At 47.9% G+C, this 18,263-nt stretch overlaps 1 protein-coding gene across 2 annotated transcripts; it reads left to right on the top strand.

Annotated features, from left to right (window-relative positions):
* The first annotated feature begins 3,128 nt into the window (after window positions 1-3,128).
* Window positions 3,129-17,528, top strand: CHMP3 (charged multivesicular body protein 3). Of its 2 annotated transcripts, none has more exons than XM_075708957.1 (6): window positions 3,129-3,207; window positions 7,913-7,973; window positions 12,281-12,393; window positions 15,127-15,216; window positions 16,381-16,495; window positions 17,356-17,528. In XM_075708957.1, exons 1-6 carry the CDS (start codon window positions 3,163-3,165, stop codon window positions 17,487-17,489), a joined length of 558 nt encoding a protein of 185 aa, XP_075565072.1. In that variant the 5' UTR covers window positions 3,129-3,162; the 3' UTR covers window positions 17,490-17,528. The 2 variants fall into 2 exon arrangements, with proteins under 2 accessions (XP_075565072.1, XP_075565071.1); XM_075708956.1 differs by having other exon boundaries at window positions 12,281-12,460; window positions 15,095-15,216.
* Window positions 17,529-18,263: the final 735 nt, after the last annotated feature.

The following is an 18,263-nucleotide window of genomic DNA, read 5'->3' as shown; positions in this document are numbered from 1 at the left end:
GAAGACTTTAGGGTAGCCCCTCTACAGCCTCAAAATAAACCATTGTGAAGTAGCAGAATATTGTCATGCAGTGACAAAAGTGGCTTGTAAAGGTAAAAATTGCCAGGTTCCAACTGCTGGTATTTTGAGGCGATTTCTGATTTCTTGGAGAAAAGTGATACTTGTTTGATGCCATAAAAACCTGAGTCTGTTGTTTTCTTTATATTTCAGTATGAAACCGTGGGTTTGGTTGTACCTTTCAGAAATCACCTGGCTGAAAATCCAGAGAGGAAATGTTGGTTGGAAAGAAAAAAAAGGTGGGGGGGGACAGGATCTAACAAACATATATGAGACAATGTAAGTAGAAGAAAAGGCTAAACTAGAAAGGTGTTTTCAATTGTGGCATTGTTTTATTTCTTTTCCAGTTCTTTCCCACGTGGTATGAAAGGAGGATAATTAAATGAAGATGGCAATAGGAAACGTAAACGCAGGTCCCTCCTGCAGTTACGATCCCTCTCTCTCTGTGCCTTTACAGAGAGCTGGGAGGCTGGCGCTCACACAGCTGTCTGGCATTGTTTTCTCTGTCCAGGCTTATCTGGGCACTGTCTTTTTTTTAATAAGAAATGTTTCATGCCTCCAGTCACCAGGTATCCTCCCAAGAGGATATTCTCCTAATTATCGGAAAAAATGGTTTTAATTGTGAGTACTTTTTCCTCTCTCGTTTCCTTTTTCCTATTGCAGTACTGAAGCAGGGAGGTAGAAAGGGCATAATATCACCAATTCTCCTGTGGTCCAGAAAGTGATTTTTATTCCAGTTGAGGCCTGGCAGTACATGCCCTTTATCTGTCATTACAGCTGCAGCAGAGCAGTGGAGAGGCATAATGAGGGCAAAGAGCATTTGTGCTTCCAGTTTGTGCAGCAGTGTGACACTTCGCTTACGTGCTTATCATAAGCAGCTGGGGTTGAAATCCACACTGTTTCAGGACCAGCTTGAAACCTGCACTGAACTGAGGCCTTGCCATCTCAAAAGGGGAAGCGGAGGAAAACTTTCGTGAATGTAAGTAAGGCTGTAGTTGATGTCCTGAAGCACACAAGCGAAATCCTGTACCACAGTCCTTTCCCTGGTACCTCGGCATTTTGCCCGACACTGTGAGCAGTGAAGTTCAAGCGACGCCGTGTCCCCGGGGCACCGCGTGCTTCTGGAGCGCAGCTCTGCTGCTGAAAGCTTGCCCTCCTCACGCAAAGCCTGGGCCCAAGCAGCTGCTGCACACAGGTTCAGCCGTCGCTGCAAACCATTGTGCGCACCTGTTTCAGCTGAAGACTTGCTTTAATGACCTCAGTTGCTCTACTAGTCCAATTCTTTTTGGATGAATGATGAATGACACAAACTGCTGTTTAATTAGCAGGAGAGCCACAGAGAACGCATCCGTACGAGCAGATAATTATGACCAGTAGAGAGCTGTGACTGAAGGTTCATTCCCCTCGTGTCCGCTAGCCTGGGTTGTATAAATTGTTGTGATCCAGTTCCTGGCGATGCATCTGTTTCAAAATCTACAGCAGCTGGTGTAGCGTATTGGTAGTCCCAGCGGGAAAGCAAAAGCCGTTGGATGTATTTACTTTACGAAACGCTCGTGTCAGTAGCAGCAGAGGCATCCAAGTAGGATTGTTTTCTACGGAGTGCAGAATCTCAGACAGCCCTTACCCAACGCGTTGACAGTTTAAAATCCGGAGAACAGAGCAAAGACTGTGCCTGTAACAAGGTCAGCAGTTCCGCTGCTCGCTTGTTTTGCCTCGCTGGGCTGGGTTGTGCTAGTAGTTGTAAAGTGTCTGGAGTTAACCGAGATGCTAAGTGTTCCCAAAGTAGTGTGTTTATTCTCTGCGTGCCTGAAAGCTGGAGGCCAACTGTAAACAGAAAATGTCAAACAATTGATCTGAGGTTACTTATGTCAGTAGGCTTAATGAGGGCGACTGGTGTTTTGTTCTGCTATTAAGAGACGATGGACTTACTCTGAAGGTCTCTGCCAGTCTCACTTTCAGCAATTACTGTTTTGTTACGCTGGCTTTCCCAGTGCTGGTACCCAGTCCAAAATGAGAGCTCTCCTTTCCAAAGCATATTTAGATCTGTCTTCATTGTGCATTAGGTTTTTGAAGGAAAAAAGATGAAGGTGAACTGTACGTTTCTGTAACTGTTAAAACGTCTTTCTCTGGGAATTAAATAATGAAGGGAAGTATAATTGTAAGGTATTAGATTAAGCTAATGGCACCTTTTTCTTCTTAAGCTTTTGCGCTCTTTTCTGTGCACCGGTGATTGTTTCTCGTCCTGTGCGTCTCAGCTTGTGCACTGGGGCGCAAGGAGGTGGAGCGGCTTGCCAGAGCTCACCCCGCAGCACCCAGCAGGGTGGCTCCAAGCTGTCCCGTTAATTTTGGCCAGGTTACCCGCCCTTTGCCGCGCAGAGGATGGCAGAGGGTGGCGATGAGCCAGGCCTTGCTGCTGGGGCATCTCCCAAGAACCTTGGTAACCGAAGACGAGGCAGGCAGCGTCTTGTGCGCCGACAGCTGCTTCTCTTCGGGTCTTCCCTGGGCTGCAAGAGAGGGATGTGGAGTCTCATTTGAGTCACGCCTTGCATGACTACACTTTATAAATACTCTTACTGTGCCTTCCTGCAAGCTGCGTGACGGGGGAGGGCAGGTGGTGACGTAACTTGCCCTGTCATCTGCTTTTATTGCTCTTAACAGGTACGGCCCACCACAAACTCCTGCCGGCCCGCTTCGCACCGCCACCGCGCGAACAGTGCGAGCACCGGGCCAGACCCTGCCAACCCCTCCGTGCCCCCTCAGCCGCCCGCCCGCCGCGCACACCGCGGCGCGGGGCCGTGTGCAGGGGCCGCGCGCGGGGCCGTGCGCAGCGCTGCGGAGCCGTGTGCAGCGCGGCTGCGGCCCCGCCCCGCGTTGGGACCACGCCCACGGGGGCGGGGACAGGCGGGGCTGCGAGGGCTTCACCCGCCCCTCGCGCGCTCGGCAGCGCATGCGCAGTGCCGGCGGGGGCGGGGCGGGGCCCGGCGCATGCGCGGTAGGAGGGGCGGGGCGCGGCCGGCGCCGCATGCGCAGTGGGGCTGCCCCGCCCCTGGCAGCGGGCGGGGACGGGAACCCGGAAGGGCCGGGCGGCGCGAGGTGGCCGCCGCCATGGGCCTCTTCGGGAAGACCCCCGAGAAGCCGCCCAAGGAGCTGGTGAGGCCTCGGGGGCGGCGGCCTAGGTGCATGGCGTTGCCATGGCGCCGGGCGGGGGCTGCGGAGGGGCCGGGCCCGGCCTGGGCGAGGCAGCGCGGCGCCGGGGGCCTCGCCTGACAGCGCCCGGCCCGGGCCTGAGGGGAGGCGGCGAGCCCGCGGCCGGGGGCAGGAGGTTTTGGGCGGGCGGGGTACCCGGGCGGGGTATCGCTGCGGCGGCCGGCCCTCAGCAGCAGGTGGGGAGCCCCGGCACGCCGGCCCCAAGCGGGCTGGGGGCCCCCGCGCTCGGCTCCTTCGCTTCTGAAACGCAGCAGCTTCTGAAGGCGCTCGGCCTGCTGTCAGCGCTCCTGCGCCCTGGGGGTGTGCGGAAGCTTGGAGGGGGCTTCTGAGGGCCACCGAAGCAGTAGCCAAAGGAGCGATGCGTCCCGGGCGGTGTGGTTTGGGGAGGCTTCGGCAGTGGCTCCTGGATTCTTAGTTCGCTGTTAGCTGTCTTCTATAACTGCTAGCCCTCCGGCTTCTTCAGGGGATGCTAGCTGCTGTTGCAAAAACAGGCTTAAAAGTACGAAAAGCTGAAATATTGGGACTTGGTGTTTTTTTGAGTCTGCAGGCAAACTTTGTGAGCCTTGCTTCTACCCACACATTTATAATGGCACAGTGAAATGAAATCATCGAGATACTGATGGATTTCACTGTTGCCTTTCATAAATCATTACTAATATATCAATTAAAAAAAACCTGTTTGGTGGGGGGAAAGACCAAATACGTTAGAGGTACTAAAAAAGCAACAGGGAAAAGGTGACAGATACTGACGTGAAGGCTCAGAAGAGCTGCAGTGTCACAGGTGTTCCCTGCTGCTGTGTAGCAGCCAGCTCCCACGGGAGCAGGCTGTAGTCATTGCATGTTGGGTGACAGCATTTGATGAGGTATACACTTCTGATAGCGTACTTCCCTTTCCTCCTCTACCTGTGTAGAGCACCATGCAGGCTGGTTATAGTTTCCTCCGTTCGTGAGCAGTGTTGGAAGATACCACAGAGAAATGGGGTTTGGAGACTGCTGCTCTCGTGGTGGGATAAAACAGCAGACAACCGCTTAACCTGCACGATGGGGTTATGCTGCACTGATAAGTTCTCGTTTCATGTCTGATGACCACTCTTCCCTTTCCATAACTGACAAGCTTGTCATCTTTTGCAGTAACACAGTGTGTCTGTGGGTCATCTTGGAGCTGTTTGCAGAAAGGCCTGCAAAGGCGGTAGAAAACAGGCGTGTCTGGCCCGTGGGGGGAATCTTGCTGTCATGAGCACACTCTTGGGTTGCAGGCTGGTATGATGACTTCACAGGTCATAACAGCGATATTGAGAAACCCATTAATAGTAAGAAATTTCTCTCCTCCTGTATCTGACTGCGCAGCTTTAAAAGGAAGAAGTTGTTATTTCTGGTTATTAGATGATGGGGAAACAGCACCTCTTACTTTGTGCCTGCCAGCAGCTGTAGACAAGATACTGTCCCTGAGCAGGGCTAGAGAAAGCACTCCGAGCACCACGGGAGGTGGCTGATGATGGGAAGAAGTTGAGATTTTTGCGATGGCAGTGAGTCACCCTGGGTTTGTTTGCATGCTTGCTGTCTGGCGATGGGAAGGAACTTGTTGGTTGAATGATACAAGACAAACATCTTCAGTCCTTGCGAGGAGCTAGTGATGCATTTCAGCCTGTCTAAAGCTGGGGGTCAACTATACATTTAATGCCACATCTGGACTGTTTGAGCTTAAAAAGTGGTTTTCCTCCAGTGTAGCCCAAGTGGTTTATTTCAGCTTAGCGTTTTGCTGGCTGACTCTCTGGTGTGAGGCGGTGCTGTGAGAATGACGTTTTTGTTTATGTCAGAACTGGAAGCAGAATAGCTTCATGGAGTTGCGCTCGGAGTAGTTAGCCTTGCTTAGATGATCAAAGTGCTTTTATTTCCAGCATTGCTACCTCTGCGCTGCATTGTGCCGTGGTTCGTAGCCTTCTTCCTCATGTCCTGCATGAGATTGGCAACACAACTTCTTTACTGCTCAACAAATTGCTGTCTCGTGTATCTGGAAGCTTGGAGTAGTCTAGATGAGTGTCAATGGGATTTCCCCCTCCTCCTCTTATACGCAAAACTGGTGATGTGTGTTGGGAAGACCAGGGACTGAAGAACCACGCAGGTCTGTCTTTAGGAAACCATTGTGTGAAGCAGCTTATTCCTGGGCAGTATGAGGGATGAGCCATCAAAGAGTTTTCTGCTGTCAGAGTTAGCAGGGATTGATGACAACGTACGGCCAGTCGTGTTTTAATGGTATCTTTGTGCTGGACTGTGCATCACAGAGACAGAATCTCTGAATCCTGTTGTAGTTCATTTGACAGTTGCCAATTGTGCTTGTACGTGAAGGCTTAATACATGTTGGTTTGTTGTAGAATACAACTTGTAGAACAAATCTCTAGAAGATGTTACATTTGAGACGTGACAGTTGGCCAACCAGAATTCCGTCATGCTTTACCTCAGTCTCTTTCCTCTCTTCTCTCCATCTAGTGTAGGCATGCTCAAAAGAGGGACCTCCTTAGCCTCTTATCAGGGTTGAATTTACATGAGGAATGAATCTACATGAAATTTTTTTGCCCTATTTAGAACGGCAAGAGTGGAGGCTGCAGTTGGTCTGGCAAAGTTGGTTTGGGTTTTTTTTTCCTGTAATAAAACAGGATTCAACTAAAGGTACAGGAGCTTTCTGAAACCACTTCAGAACTTCTGCACATCCATAATGTGTACACACAGGGCTCTGCAGGGGTTTTGGGTTTTTTTGCAGCAGGTTTTGTGCTTGGGCAACTCAGATGGTGGTTGTTGTCTGTAGTCAAAACATGGTCTTGTCCATCGTGACTGATAGCATTTCTTTTGAGGCTGCTAAAAGTCTAAGAATCCGTCCTGCTCTGCTGGGCTAGTGCACTGAAGAGCATGCTTTTTCCAGTGCTGTTATAAAGGTTATTGAGGTAGGCAAAGCTTTTTATTTGAATAAAAAAAAACCCACATAAAAATCAGGGTGATTTTCATGTGAAACTATTCATAGAGCCAACTAGATTTCTTGAGCAGCCTGTGCACCGACATGTACAGTGTGCAAGTGGATCCGTGAACTAGAGTCTGTCTTAATGCTTAGGGTTTTTTTTTCTTTTAGATACTGTGCAAAATCTGTGCTGCTAGTAATAAAAGTAGTATCAGAGCTCCACAAGCATTTGGCACTCTGTATGCCAGTATTATCTCCCAATTCTTGACTCTGGTTCTACAGCCCCTCTCTGCTTCTCTGTCTGCCACAAGCGCTTCCAGTTCTCAGCTGGATGTCTGGCAGCTGCTGCCTCTCGGATGTCTCCGCTTCCCCAGAGAGGTGGTCGGGCCCAGTGGTGCTCCCCGCCTCCTTCAGCGCCCTGTGTTGGGGGAGCCAGGATGGGACGGAGAGATCTTGGCGGGTCCCGGGAGGGAAGCTGCAGAGGGGGTGACTGCGTTTGAACCCCACCAAACGCAGGGGAAGGGAAGCTGGAGGGCAGAGCTGCCGTGTAGAGGGACCTGAGCAAGTGGGAGGAACGGGCCGGCAGGAACCTCACGGTGTTGAGCAATGCTCGTTGGGTTACGTACGTCAGCCGACCGTCCCTGCGCGCAGGGGTGCGCTGGCTGGGCAGCAGCTCTGCAGGAAAGGACCGGGGCTTCCCGCAGATAGTAAATGCGAGTTAGCAGTGCGCCTTTGCAGCGATGAGGGCAAACTGGGCGGCACTAGTGAAGTGTAACCATCAAGTTGAGGCAAATGGTTGTTCAATTACCCTGCTGCAGTCGGCATTAATGAGGCCACATCAAAACAGCGTCCTGGTTTGGGCGCCCGGTTCATGAAAGATATCAACAAACTGGGGAGAGTGCGGCAGAGGGCCACCAAGGTGGCAGAGGACTGGAGCCTGTGACACAGGAGGAAAGGCTGAGGGAACTGGGCTTGTCTTAGCCTGGAGAAGAGAAGGTGAAGGGGCAAGAGTCTGAAGCCTTTTACTGCCTTTAATGGGCTTGTAGTGAAGAGAGGGCCAGGTACATGTCAGGTGTGCCCAGTGACAGGAAAGAGGCTACGGCCACAGGTGGCCAGAGGAGAATTTTGAATTGGACACGAGGGAAATTCCTCACTGCAGGAGTGATTAAGTGCTGGAACAGATGCCCAGAGTGGCTGTGAAGTCTCTGGCCTCAGACAGTGTCAAAACTCAATGGACGAGGCCCCTGAGCAACCTGTCTGAACTCTGAACTTGGTCCTGCTTTGAGTAGCAGGTTGGCTTGGAGACCTCCTGGGGTTCCCTCTGACTGAAACAGGTAGTAGCACTCCTGGTGCCGTCATCCCGTGCCAAAGTTTCTACCTTGTGCTGAAATCCCTTGCGGCAAGTTCCCTCTGCGTCGCTGTGATGTGGGAAGTTAGCCAGGCAGGGAGCGTCTCTGATTCACAGATCGCATCCTCCTTAACTCCATGTCTGAATGTTAAGAGGAGTGCAATAATTGGTGGCATCTCTGCAATGTTTTTTTTTTATTTAAATAATGAAATATTTAAACATGACTCATAACTTAAAGCGTGTGCATTTTGAAGTGCTTCTTCTGATATTGAATGGTTAAGTTACATGAAAGTATAAAAGCATCATTTTAAAGTTGGAATTTCAAGTAACTGTCACTTTCTCTTTTTAAGGTCAATGAATGGTCCTTGAAGATAAGGAAAGAAATGAGAGTGATTGATAGACAGATCAGAGGTTTGTACTTATGTCTCATTTTTTGTTTTTCCTTTCCATGTCTGCCTTCAAGGTTTTTTTGCTTTAATTGAGGGAGGCTGTGAAATCTAATAACCTGGGGGTACTCTATGGCATCTGTAATAAAGGAAGGTGAATGTGGTCCTGCGGCCACTTAGCCTGTGTTACAAAGTGACGGCGCTGTGAAGTTCTCCAAGTAAAATTTTCAAAAGAACCTGAATATTCTGTGCTTCCAGTAAGACATAATGCTCTTAAATCCCATTTGATAAGATGGATTAGACTTATTATCCAGAACTTCAGCCGTATCGATTTAACGAATAGTATCGGTGTGATATGTAATTCCACATGTAGAAGTTCCGTGGGTTTGTACTGGCATGAAGTGCACATGCTAAACAAAAGTAGCTTGCTGGCAGCTTGGGAAAACTGCAAACAGGAGAGAAGGGGCGGGGGGAGACTTTCTCAGTGGGACTTTTGCTATTAAATTATGGGCGCTACAATTCTGAAGACCAGAGGAGTTTCTCATTATTCCACTGCTGCTAGCTCAATTTCTTGTTCTCTCTTCTGCCCGCCTTCCCAGAATCTGAAAATAGGTTTGGGGCAGATTCTGTTTTCCCCTTTTTGTCTTCTGCCCTGCTCTCAGGATTAGTCCATGGGATGTGCTGGTAAAGGATATTTTGCGTCAGCGTCTGGTTCTTAGGCACATGCCCGTTTTGAGTGACTCCTCAAGGAGTACATTCTGCCTTCTCCCTTTGTATGAGTTGGTTGGAGAGAGATGCTTGTGCAGTACAAAGTCCGCCTTTGTCCTCGTCTGTGAAATGAGGACAGGGTTTATGCCTCTTCCAGGAAAACGACGCACAGTGATGTTCATTTTGCTTGTGAATTGTTTTGCATTCTCCAAGGCACTTTGTGTGGCTGTATTGGGCACAGAGCAACCAAAATGTGGCTGATCTTATTAGCAGGGTATGTTTTAGAGGTCGCATCTTCCATGGGAGCAACTACCCACATGTTCGCTATTGATGGCTTCTTGAAATTTTGGTTTTCTCTCAACTTTATGCATGCCATAATACTTCTAATGGCCTATTTAGATACTGGGTTATGTGGTAGTCTGATATTTTGACGTGGATGTAAATCTAATTATTGTAACTGCTCTAAACATCTCTGTATATGTATTTCAGAGTGTTACATTCAAAGAAATACAGTTCAGTACATAAGAGCTTAGACTAACCATCAACCATCTGCTATTCTGATAATTCCCATTAAAATACAGTACAGAATATCTTTGTAATGCCCATATTGTGCTAGGATTTCACATCTTACCAAGTGTCGGCTGTGGAAGTACATGGTTCTGCTGGACACTTAGCAGGCTAGCAGGCTACTGCTGAAAGATGATGGCCATGTGCCACTAAAGGGTTTTTTTTCCAAAATTACCCACTGTAGTTGGATTCTGCCATGCTTTATCATTTCGATTGAGATCTACACAGGAAATCGCTGTAATCTTTGAGTAAGGATGCTGAGCTGGGACCTGTCTTAGTTTCCCTGGGGAAGGCTGTGCTGGGTGTGTTTTGATACGGCAACACTCAGATCCACTTGGGATGAACTGAGTGGGCTCGGATCACTCGAACACTTGGCTCGCCCAGTCAGCGCAGTTACTAATATAGCAACACACTGTTTCAAACCATCTGTTGTTGGACTCTTGCTGTTGTCATGATTTCTGTTTGATGTAGGTTGCTTTTGAGGGCTTGGAAGGTTTGAAGAAATGAAAGGTATCCTTGTGACTCAGAATTGAATTTTTCAAATTCATATAGCTAATACAGTAACTTTGTGCTTTACTGAGCTTGCACGTGCCTCTCGCAGGTGCTTTGAACTGCTCTGTGCCTTTCTTGTGCTCAGTAGTGCTGCAGAGGGGACCGGTGTAGTGACTTTGGCTCACTAGAGGCACATAGCTGGCATTGACCTTCAAAGGTGGAGTTGGCCATTCTTGCATATTTTGTGCCACTAATCTCATATTCAGCAGTTCATCATGCAAGTGAAAGCATTCACTCGAGCATGGGGCACCACTACTCCAGTTTAGATGTCGTAACACAACACTTGTCATTGGTTTTAGCCTGACAAAGTGAGTGTTGTAATTCCTCAGTACTGCTGGAGTACTCCTGGTACTTTCTGGTTTTTGCTGTAGCACTTCAGCTGTTTCTCACCTGTTCTGATACGCTGGGGCTTGGCTCACTCCCTTGTCTGACATACAGATGTCTTCAAGCGTGTGACATTTCTGCAGATACTAGCGGGGAAGCAGCAAGGAGTACATTTTTCTGGTTATGATCCTACAGATTTCTGCCAGTCCTTTACAAAAAAGACGCCATTGAATGGTACTGAGAGAATGACTCATCTTGAGTACAGGGTTTGCTAACTCCCACGTGAGAAGCTGCGTCAAAGTCTTCAAGTTGGCCCGTGCCAAAAAGTGTGCTTTGATGCCTTTGTTTTTATAAAAGGGCAACTTCTTATTCTTGCCTATGTGTAACTTCTGTCTGGTGTAAATCAAGAAGACTCAAACAAAAACAAATTTGAACAAAGCCTTTGCTAGAAATAATTGTTCTTGTGGTCATTTCTTTCAACTGTTTGCAGGAACGTGAGCCTGACCCTTACCATCTGAATTCTTTATTTACTTTAGGATAATTTTTTTGCGGACTCTGAGATCCACATTTCATCAGTGGCTAATTTATTGCTGAGTCTGGAAGGGGAAGGGGGTTGATATAGCCCCTGCTTGTTGCTGTATTTCTTACTCTGAGCTTTTTGAGGTACCTGGCTTTTGCTGTACACAGCCAGTGTTACCTGACAAGGCAAACGTGAACAGTCACCCCAGATATGCTAGAGAAACCTACATTCTTTAAGGAAGCCTATTTAGTGTATAATATTTCAAATCCAACTATTTAGTGCTCATTTTGTACAGGCTTAGTTATAGAATCATAGAATCGTTTAGGTTGGAAAAGACCTTTAAGATCATCCAGTCCAGCCATTAACCTAACATTACCAAGTCCACCACTAAACCAATTAAGGGGAGAGTAAGTAGTTCAGTATGCCTGTTCCAGCATGCTCTTATAAAAAGCTGTTGAATGAAGCTGGATACCAGCAGAGTCTGAACAGGCTGCTTTAAGTTACATCTAACGATTTACCAGCATGCTAGTTTTCACTGATAAATTATCCATAGCTTTGGCACCAGCCAGCCAGCTTATAATTTGAATGTGCTAGTCTGTACAAGCACCTAATGCACGTGTCTTGAAGTATGAGCGGTATAAACTCAAGACCTTAACTCTTTAAGTACAAGTATAGACTTGGCTGGGTATCCAGTTGAGGCTCAATTGGTTGTGCCTGACGGGAGAATAACTAAGTCTGTCTGCAAGGATGAAGGCTGCTTTTGGCAGTAATTAACAAATCCATAGTTCTGAGTAACTCTTAAAGTTGTGGACACACCCTTACAAATTCACTATATAAATGGTTATGCTTTTTTTTTTTTTTTTTTTTTAAAGGCAGTGTGTATCTAAAACTTTCTAACCTCCGTGAGATCAGCCTTCTACAATTCTTTCTGAATGTATTTTTTTCAGAAAAAAAACCACATTTCGGGGATTTAGAAAGAGTGAGGACTGTTTTGCCTACAGCAGCCCTCAAATTCACTTGAAGGTGGGTGTATGGGTCAAGCTTTGAATGTAGTCTGACAGGTATTTTTGCTAGGAAAATGCCTGCCTGTCTTCTGAGAGTACTGGTTTTAAACTCCTTGTGACAGCTTTGTTCCTTCCTGGTGAAGGGGGGCTGTCTGCTGATGAACACAGAATAGGTAATCTTGTAAGCAGCAAATCAGTACAGGAGTCTTAAACTGTGTGTGTATATATTATATATGTGAGTATGTATTTTTATGTATATCTTTATATCAGGCCAGTTTAATAGTTGGGAAGTTATTCTGAAGTTGTAAGTCAAGTAGGCATCTCAGAGCGCTTTGTTCTTACTGGATCTTTTTTGCTTCTTAAGAATTCATCTTAAATCAGCTCAGCTTCATGCAGTGATATTCCTGGACAGTCCTTTACAGTAGTCTTAACTGCAAAGGAAATTAGCTGGATGTTTAGTAATGAGAATTTTCCTATTAATATTTAGTTGCGTTAATCAGCTGACATGCAAATCAGCCTAGAACAAGGTCTTTGAGTAACAGAGGGGATCTGAAATCGAGCAGAAACGATTCTTTGCATTGAAAATAAACCCCAACAAATGACTCTTCTAAATCCTTAGCAGTTTGTTGCTATTTGCTTTGCTTTTCTGTACTCCAGATATCCAGAGAGAAGAGGAGAAGGTGAAACGGTCAATAAAGGATGCTGCCAAAAAGGGTCAGAAAGATGTGTGTGTGATCTTGGCAAAGGAACTGATCCGCTCGCGAAAGGCCGTAAGCAAACTCTATGCATCCAAAGCTCACATGAACTCTGTTCTCATGGGGATGAAGAACCAGCTTGGTAAGAACAATTTCTAAGTGCTTCTAGCTTTAGAGGCGAGGTCTAGGTTTCCATTTTCAGAACCAAGGTCAAATGCAGGCAGAGCTTGAATTTGGAAGCAGCCCTACTCTTGTGAAAGGCACCTGATTCCAGTGGGCTTCAGGACCCAGGGAAATTCCTCCCGTCACAGGCCCAGAGGCGTGAGGCTGCTGCAGGTCCATGTCCCCGCATCCAGCTAGGCTGAGCACCAGGGAAGACCACAAACCGCAGGGACCTACAGCTCCAGGTACCAGCGGCTCAGGCAGAGGAAAACGTCTGGGGCCTGTTACGTGCTCGCAGCAGCGCCTTTACCAGCACCTGTGCAAACATATGCAGCTTCCACACAAATGTGAACAGCGCTGACAGCTCAGTCCTGGTCTTCCTCTTCAGCTGATTAGGACTGAGGTCTGCTAGTGGAATACCCATATACATGCACATGTGCACAATATATGGGTTGTTCCCATAGCTGTTCTCGGTCTAAGCTGGCCGGCTATCCGGTAACTGGCCCCAGATCTTCGCCTCTGCCTGAGCTGCTGGTACCTGGACCCGTAGGTCCCTGCAGTTTGTGGCCTTCCCTGGTCCCCCTTCAATCCCTCCCTTTTTCCACTTTCAGTCCTTCCCCTGAACATCCAATAAAAAGTTTCTCATGTTCAGTCACATTCCTGCAATCCCCTTAAAAAGAGTCCATAATAAGTTTTTCTCGGTTCAAAAAAATGCTCTTTTCCCCCACATCCCATACCAGTTCCTACACAGCTGTAGGCAATAACCCCCTTCAGTCTGCAGGGTGTTCTGGAGACTGTTTCGCCACTGCCCTGTCTGGATGGGTTTCCCACCCTGGGCTCTGGAGTAGCCAGGGAGCTCCCAGTTAGCTTCCTGGGGTTCCTACCCCTTGTTGTTCCCTAGATCCTCGCTGGCTCACTGTGTTTCCTCTGATTAGCTGCTCAACAGATAACCCAGCACCCGTCCTCAGAGCCTGAGGGTTGCAGTGACGTGAGAATCACGTGCTCTGAAACAGAACTCCCAGTAATTTGGGGCACGTGTTCAGCGTCTGTTCCTAAATGGTTTGAATGCGTGCCTAATATCCCTGTATCCTTGTGGAGCCTGTTGCTGTTACTGATTTTGACAGGATCTGCAATGTGAGGTTGATTTCCTTCAGTAGAATTCCCTTCATCTTGTAAATTACTGTTTCTCTAGCGAGACTCTTGGGATGCTTCCTAAGCCCTAAATGGAGCGGGCGGGCAGTGTTTGATTTCCTTGATGTGGATGAATCGGTTTGCTCTGTGGCTTAATACCAGCTCTCAGTAAACCCTTTGTGCTCCCCCAGTACCACCGTATTTCCCTCATTCCATCAGAACTCTGTTGTAACAGGCTTCCTGCGGTATTTTCCATACCTTAGAGCATTCCAGTCTGCAAGGAGAGCAGAGCAGAAAGCATGAAAGACAGGGAGGGACTTGGTGGAGGCTAAAGTGCACTGAAATGTCAAAGTGTTTTCCCCCACCCCAGCATTATCCAAGCTAGTTGCTAGGAAATTTTAACACTGGATGAGTGATAAATCAGGAGTGGCAATGTGAACCTTAAGCGTAATCTTACGGTAGCTCAAATGTGGCTCCCCAGGTACGTCATTCAGGAAGGGGAAGCAGAGGCCATCCTTGCAGCTCGAGGTGTCCTTTAAAAGGAAAAACTCCTTATTACCGCTACCGGCATCTTCATCTTACTGGGAATGTTCTGATAGACTTGCCCAAGCCATGGGAAGGAATCTAGAATTCAGTCGGGGCTTTGTGTTCACTTGCTTCACCTTGGGGAAATGACCGCTAAAGGCAAGATTTCTGTGAGTTTGCTAAGGGTAATGTTCTTAAAGAAATTAAATATTAAAATGAGAAATAATATATGCTATACCTTCATTTTGCTTCATTAAGCAGTGACCAATTTATACACAAACAGGTAAGTTCTCCATGGCTAGGAAGCTGTGAAGTTAGATGGCACAATTCAAGAACCTTAAAGTACCCTTAATTATTGCATTTTGATCTTAATGTATCAACATATATGAGAAGAGCTTTTAAGAGTAGCCTCTGGAAAGAGTGCTGTTAAATTCAGTTTAAACTACACGTTTCCAGCTTATCTGCTTCAGTATTAATTTTCTAGCTTACTGTTTGCTGTGAAACTATTGCTCTAGAACTTCTGCCAGCGTTCGTTTCCACTACCCAGTGCGGGGCGGAAGGTCGCTGGTTTGGGCAGCGGTCAGGCGTGGAGCTGGGCTGTAGCTCCACCGCTGAAGCCCTCAGCAAGAGCTCTGGCTGCTGAGGGGCACAGGCAGGCGCTGCTCGGGGATCTCTGGATGAACGGCGGTGCAAGTGGGTTGAAATCTCTCTGCAGGAGATCTGGATTGCTCCAGCTAATCAGACAGGGCCGGTGTCTTTGCTAGAAACCTATTTTGCCCCATGTGGGTAGGAGTTGAGCTTTTCCAGGAAGGTAGACAAGAATGAAGAAGCAGGATGCCCGTTTCTTTTTTTAATTAAATTGCCTAAATGCAAACAAATTTCTGTCCGCATAGATATAATTCTTCTGCTTTTGGTGGTGTGTGGGTCCTTCAAGCTTTTCCATGCCTCTCCTTCACAGCTGTCCTGAGAGTAGCAGGTTCATTGCAGAAGAGCACAGAAGTCATGAAAGCTATGCAAAATCTAGTGAAAATCCCTGAAATCCAAGCAACGATGAGAGAGTTGTCCAAAGAGATGATGAAGGTAAGATCTGTAACGTAAATAGGACTTGGGTGAACAAGAGGTGGTCGTTAGCGTGCACTGTGCAACCGCGTCGGTGGCCCCTTCGTCAGAGGGCTTGTGTGAGCTCTGACAAAGAGAAATTGAAGTAGCGCATTAATAGCCGGGGACTTTCTAGCAAGTTGCCGTATGTGGGGCAAACGCTGACTCGGTGATAGCTGCAACACGTTTGGTGTAAAGCTTGGAGCCGAAAACAGCTGCTCAGGTGGAGGGTGGGAGGAGGAAGCCTGGTCCCCGTGCAGAGCGGCTTGGTCACCCTCGTCCCACGGGCGGGGGGGACAGAGGCCCGAAGCAGGGTTCACAACTGCGCCCAGCGACTGCCCATGTCCCCAAGCTTCTGGCTGCTCTGGCGAGACTCCATTTCCTGCTTTCAGGGGTGAAAACGTTCATTAAGGAAGACCCGCCACAGCCTGTTGCGGAGTGGGAAGCTGAAAGTCCCGTCTTGGGCAAGATGGCTGTTCTGGTACTGGGTTTAAAACACCTAGCCGAGTGTCTCCATCTGATCAAAGTGCTCTGGTTTTCAAGTGTAGTGATTCTCTGTCGTGGCTATTATCTTTTCAGCTACCAAAGTTGTTTTGCCTCTTTCCCCCTTACCACTCTAGACTGATTACATCAAATCAGCTTATTTCTTGATAATTCTACCATCATGTACCAGAACAATTTGGCCATATCTAGGCTGCAGGCCCTGCAGAGGAATGTTTTCAAACGCAGATAGAAAAAAAGGGAACCCATGTCAAACACTAATTTTACAGCATGTTACACAATTTATGCTTCGTGACTGAAGTTTGCAGTTGCATTTCACGTGCTTGGAGCAAGCTGGCTTGTCGGCATTTAGACAAGGAACAAGGAATAATAGCTCGAGGGTTTCAAAGCGAGAGCGCGTGTATGTAACCCTCAGCTTTCTTACCGCTTTTCCTGTGCGCCAGCCGTACAGGTACATGCTTAAGCTGTAGGCAAGCACGTTTCCAGCCCTCGTGCAACGCACAGCCTCGATCGGGAAGGCTCGAGCAGGAGCGAGCGGTTGTTAAGTGCCTGGGTAGGCGTAACCTGGTCTTGGAAGTAGGAAGCGCGTCCCCTTACTCTGCTGTTTCTAAGGGCATCAGGCGCTGCCTTTTTGTTCTCTGCTAGGCTGGTATCATAGAGGAGATGCTGGAGGACACCTTTGAAAGCTTGGAGGATCAGGAGGAAATGGAAGAGGAAGCCGAGATGGAAATTGACAAAATCCTTTTTGAAATTACAGCTGGTGAGTTTGTGCGTGCGCGCCGAGAACGGAGCCTTGCCCCGGCTCTGTTCAGTAAGACGCAGCGATTTAAATCTTCGTCTGTTCTGACTTCGCGGCGCGCTGCCAGGGCTCTCCTTGCTAGTAGGCAGCGCGCTCTGACAAACCGGTTCCTCAGGGAACGCTGGCTGAGGCGGCCGGTGCGGTTCAGTAACGTGTAAGTAACATGCATCAGGCGGTGTCTGTGCAGCTCTGGGACTGATCTGTAGCAAACGGATCAGTGTTTGTCCAGTGGATCCTCTTAACAAGGTGAAATTTATATGATTGACTAATGTTAGTGAGGCCAGGAGATGAGCTCAGCTGCATTGCCTTGAGTCTTAGGCTGTGTTGTGATTCCTGGCTGTAAAATGCTGTCTGTGTCTTGAGTTGTTGGGGAAAAAACCCCCACAAACCGAACAACAACAACAAAAAAACCCCTAAAACCAAACCCCCCAACTTCTGCCTTCCAGCTCATGGAGTAATGATCTACTGGTTTAGTTATTTGACTTAGCTAATGCTTAGCATGCGCCTTACCTGAATTTCATGTGACAGATGTAAGCACCAGCGCTGCGTTCAGCTGCAGCGTGCAGGAAGCGCAGTTCCCCGCTCCTGCCCTGCTGTTTCTTGCCCTCTCCTGTTTCTCACATCCCGCTTTGCTTTTTTCCCATCCCGTGTCCTGGCTGGGAGCGGCAGCCAACAGCCCGGGCTGGCCCAGCCAAACACTGCCTGTGTGTGACCTCTACCCAAAGTGACAGGGTGAATTATTTTAAATACCTGTACCTGAAAGCTGCTAATTATTAAGTGAAGACCTACCGCGTGCTAACGGGCCTGCTTGTCGTTTGCAGGGGCCTTGGGCAAAGCGCCCAGTAAAGTCACAGACGCTCTGCCAGAGCCTGAGCCCATGGGAGCGGCCGCTGCTGTTGACGAGGAGGAGGACATTGAAGCAATGCAGTCGCGATTAGCTACCCTGCGTAGCTAAGGATGAAACGAATGTGTACAGTTTGCCTTTTTTTTTTTCTTTTTTGCAGTGGAATATTCTTTGTGTAATATATATGTATTTTTTTTTTTCTTCCTGGGGAGTGCATTTTCCAAGAAACTACTGTAATATACTTCTTCTTGGGGAGTGCGGTCTGTAGAGATTATCTTACCTTTTTCTGTTCAGCCCCTCTCCCCCGTGAGAGGCGGTGGTGAAATGGCAGTGGTGGTGTCATGTTCTGTATTTTTAGATACAAAGTCCTGAAACACATTCTTAGCTTCTAGTACCATCCATCTTTCCCAAAAAGGCACTTTGGCTTAATCTGCTACCAAAAACCTTCAGTGGTAAGATCTCTGTTTTTCTGAATCACTACAAATTTTATTAAAGCTGCTCTTAACAGTTGCTTCTGTGCTTCCGTTTGGTTTGCATCACTTAAAACTCTTTTCAAAAACGCCATCCACTTCTAACAGCCCCAGTGTGGTTTTATAGCAACTTTTTTTTTTTTTTTTTTTGTCCTTCTCTTTAGCACATTTAGGGCCTTCACAGCCTGGACTCATAGAACAACCCAAGGTGGAAGGGACCCTGGCAGCTCATCTGCTCCAGCCTTTCCTGGGAAGGGCAGTCTGGATGAGATAATCTAGCACTCTGTCCAGCTGCATCGTGAAAATCTCCAGTGATGGGGACCCTGCCACATAGCAGGGCAGGCTGTTCCAGTGAGTGATTGTTCTCACTGTAAAAAAATTTCTTATCTTGAGCTGAAGCCTGTCCTGGTGCAGC

This window comes from Pelecanus crispus, chromosome 4, assembly GCF_030463565.1.
Source record: "Pelecanus crispus isolate bPelCri1 chromosome 4, bPelCri1.pri, whole genome shotgun sequence".
Lineage (NCBI taxonomy): Eukaryota > Metazoa > Chordata > Aves > Pelecaniformes > Pelecanidae > Pelecanus > Pelecanus crispus.
The sequence above is the reverse complement of the archived record's forward strand: the minus strand, read 5'-3'. Positions and strand labels throughout refer to the sequence as shown.